Here is a 766-nt window from a genome sequence, read left to right as displayed (position 1 = left end):
GAGCAGCAGCAGCAGCAGCAGCAGCAGCGGAAGCAGCAGCCGCAGGCGCAGCTTCCTGCTGCCTGCAGCAACTCCAGGGCCCCTCCTGATGCTTCGGGGGGCCCCGGGGGCCCCCAGGGGCCCCCGCGTGGTCATGGGGGCCCCCAGGGCACTCCTGACAAGACCCGCATTAAGCAGCAAAGGGCCTCTGTGGAGGCCCTGGGGGGCCCCGGAGGCCCCCCTAGTAACGGCAGTACCCTTGGGGGCCCTCCTAGTGATATCAGTGCCCATGGGGGCCCCTCTAGTGATAGCAGTTCCCTTGGGGACCCCCTTCAGGGGCCCACGGGGCCCCCTGAGGGGCCTTCGGGTGCCTCAAGCGACTCCGCCGCAGGGGCCCCCCTGGGGGCCCCCTCGGGGGCCCCTCTGAGGGCCCCTGAATACCCCCCGGGGGGCCCCCCAGGGCCTTTCCTCCGCGAGGTTTGTGCAGGGGGGGCCCCGGAGGGTCCCCCAGAAGAAGGGCCTCTACTAAGGGGGCCCCCGGAAGGGTCCCCCGAAGAACCCCTCGAGGGGCCCCCCAAGGGGCCCCCCGAAGGGCCCCCCGAGGAGCCCCCCGAGGGGCCCTGCACGGGGGCCCCTGGGGGGGCCCCCGGGGTGGTCCCCAAGGGGGCCCCCTGGGACGCCCCTGGGGGGCCCCCCGAGGGGGCCCCCGGGGACGCCCCTTGGGGTGCCCCCGGGGGAGCCCCGGGGGGGGCCCCCGAGGGGGCCCCCGGGGGGCCCCCCTGGGTCC

The 766-nt window shown here is 76.8% G+C and overlaps 1 protein-coding gene across 1 annotated transcript in view; it reads left to right on the top strand.

The window, feature by feature from the left end:
- The window catches only part of ETH_00040660 (uncharacterized protein), a gene marked incomplete at both ends in the record, with an annotated part of 531 nt that extends 125 nt beyond the window's left edge, over window positions 1-406 (top strand). Inside the window, one exon of the mRNA XM_013374146.1 lies at window positions 3-406. Within this exon, the coding sequence (XP_013229600.1) occupies window positions 3-406 (404 nt within the window). The remainder of the gene's footprint in view (window positions 1-2) is intronic.
- Between the last annotated feature and the right edge of the window lie 360 nt (window positions 407-766).

Source organism: Eimeria tenella, genomic scaffold (genome assembly GCF_000499545.2).
Source record: "Eimeria tenella Houghton genomic scaffold, Eth_scaff1968, whole genome shotgun sequence".
NCBI classification, from domain to species: Eukaryota; Apicomplexa; class Conoidasida; order Eucoccidiorida; family Eimeriidae; genus Eimeria; species Eimeria tenella.
Note: the sequence above shows the minus strand (reverse complement) of the source record. Positions and strands in the feature narration are given on the sequence as shown.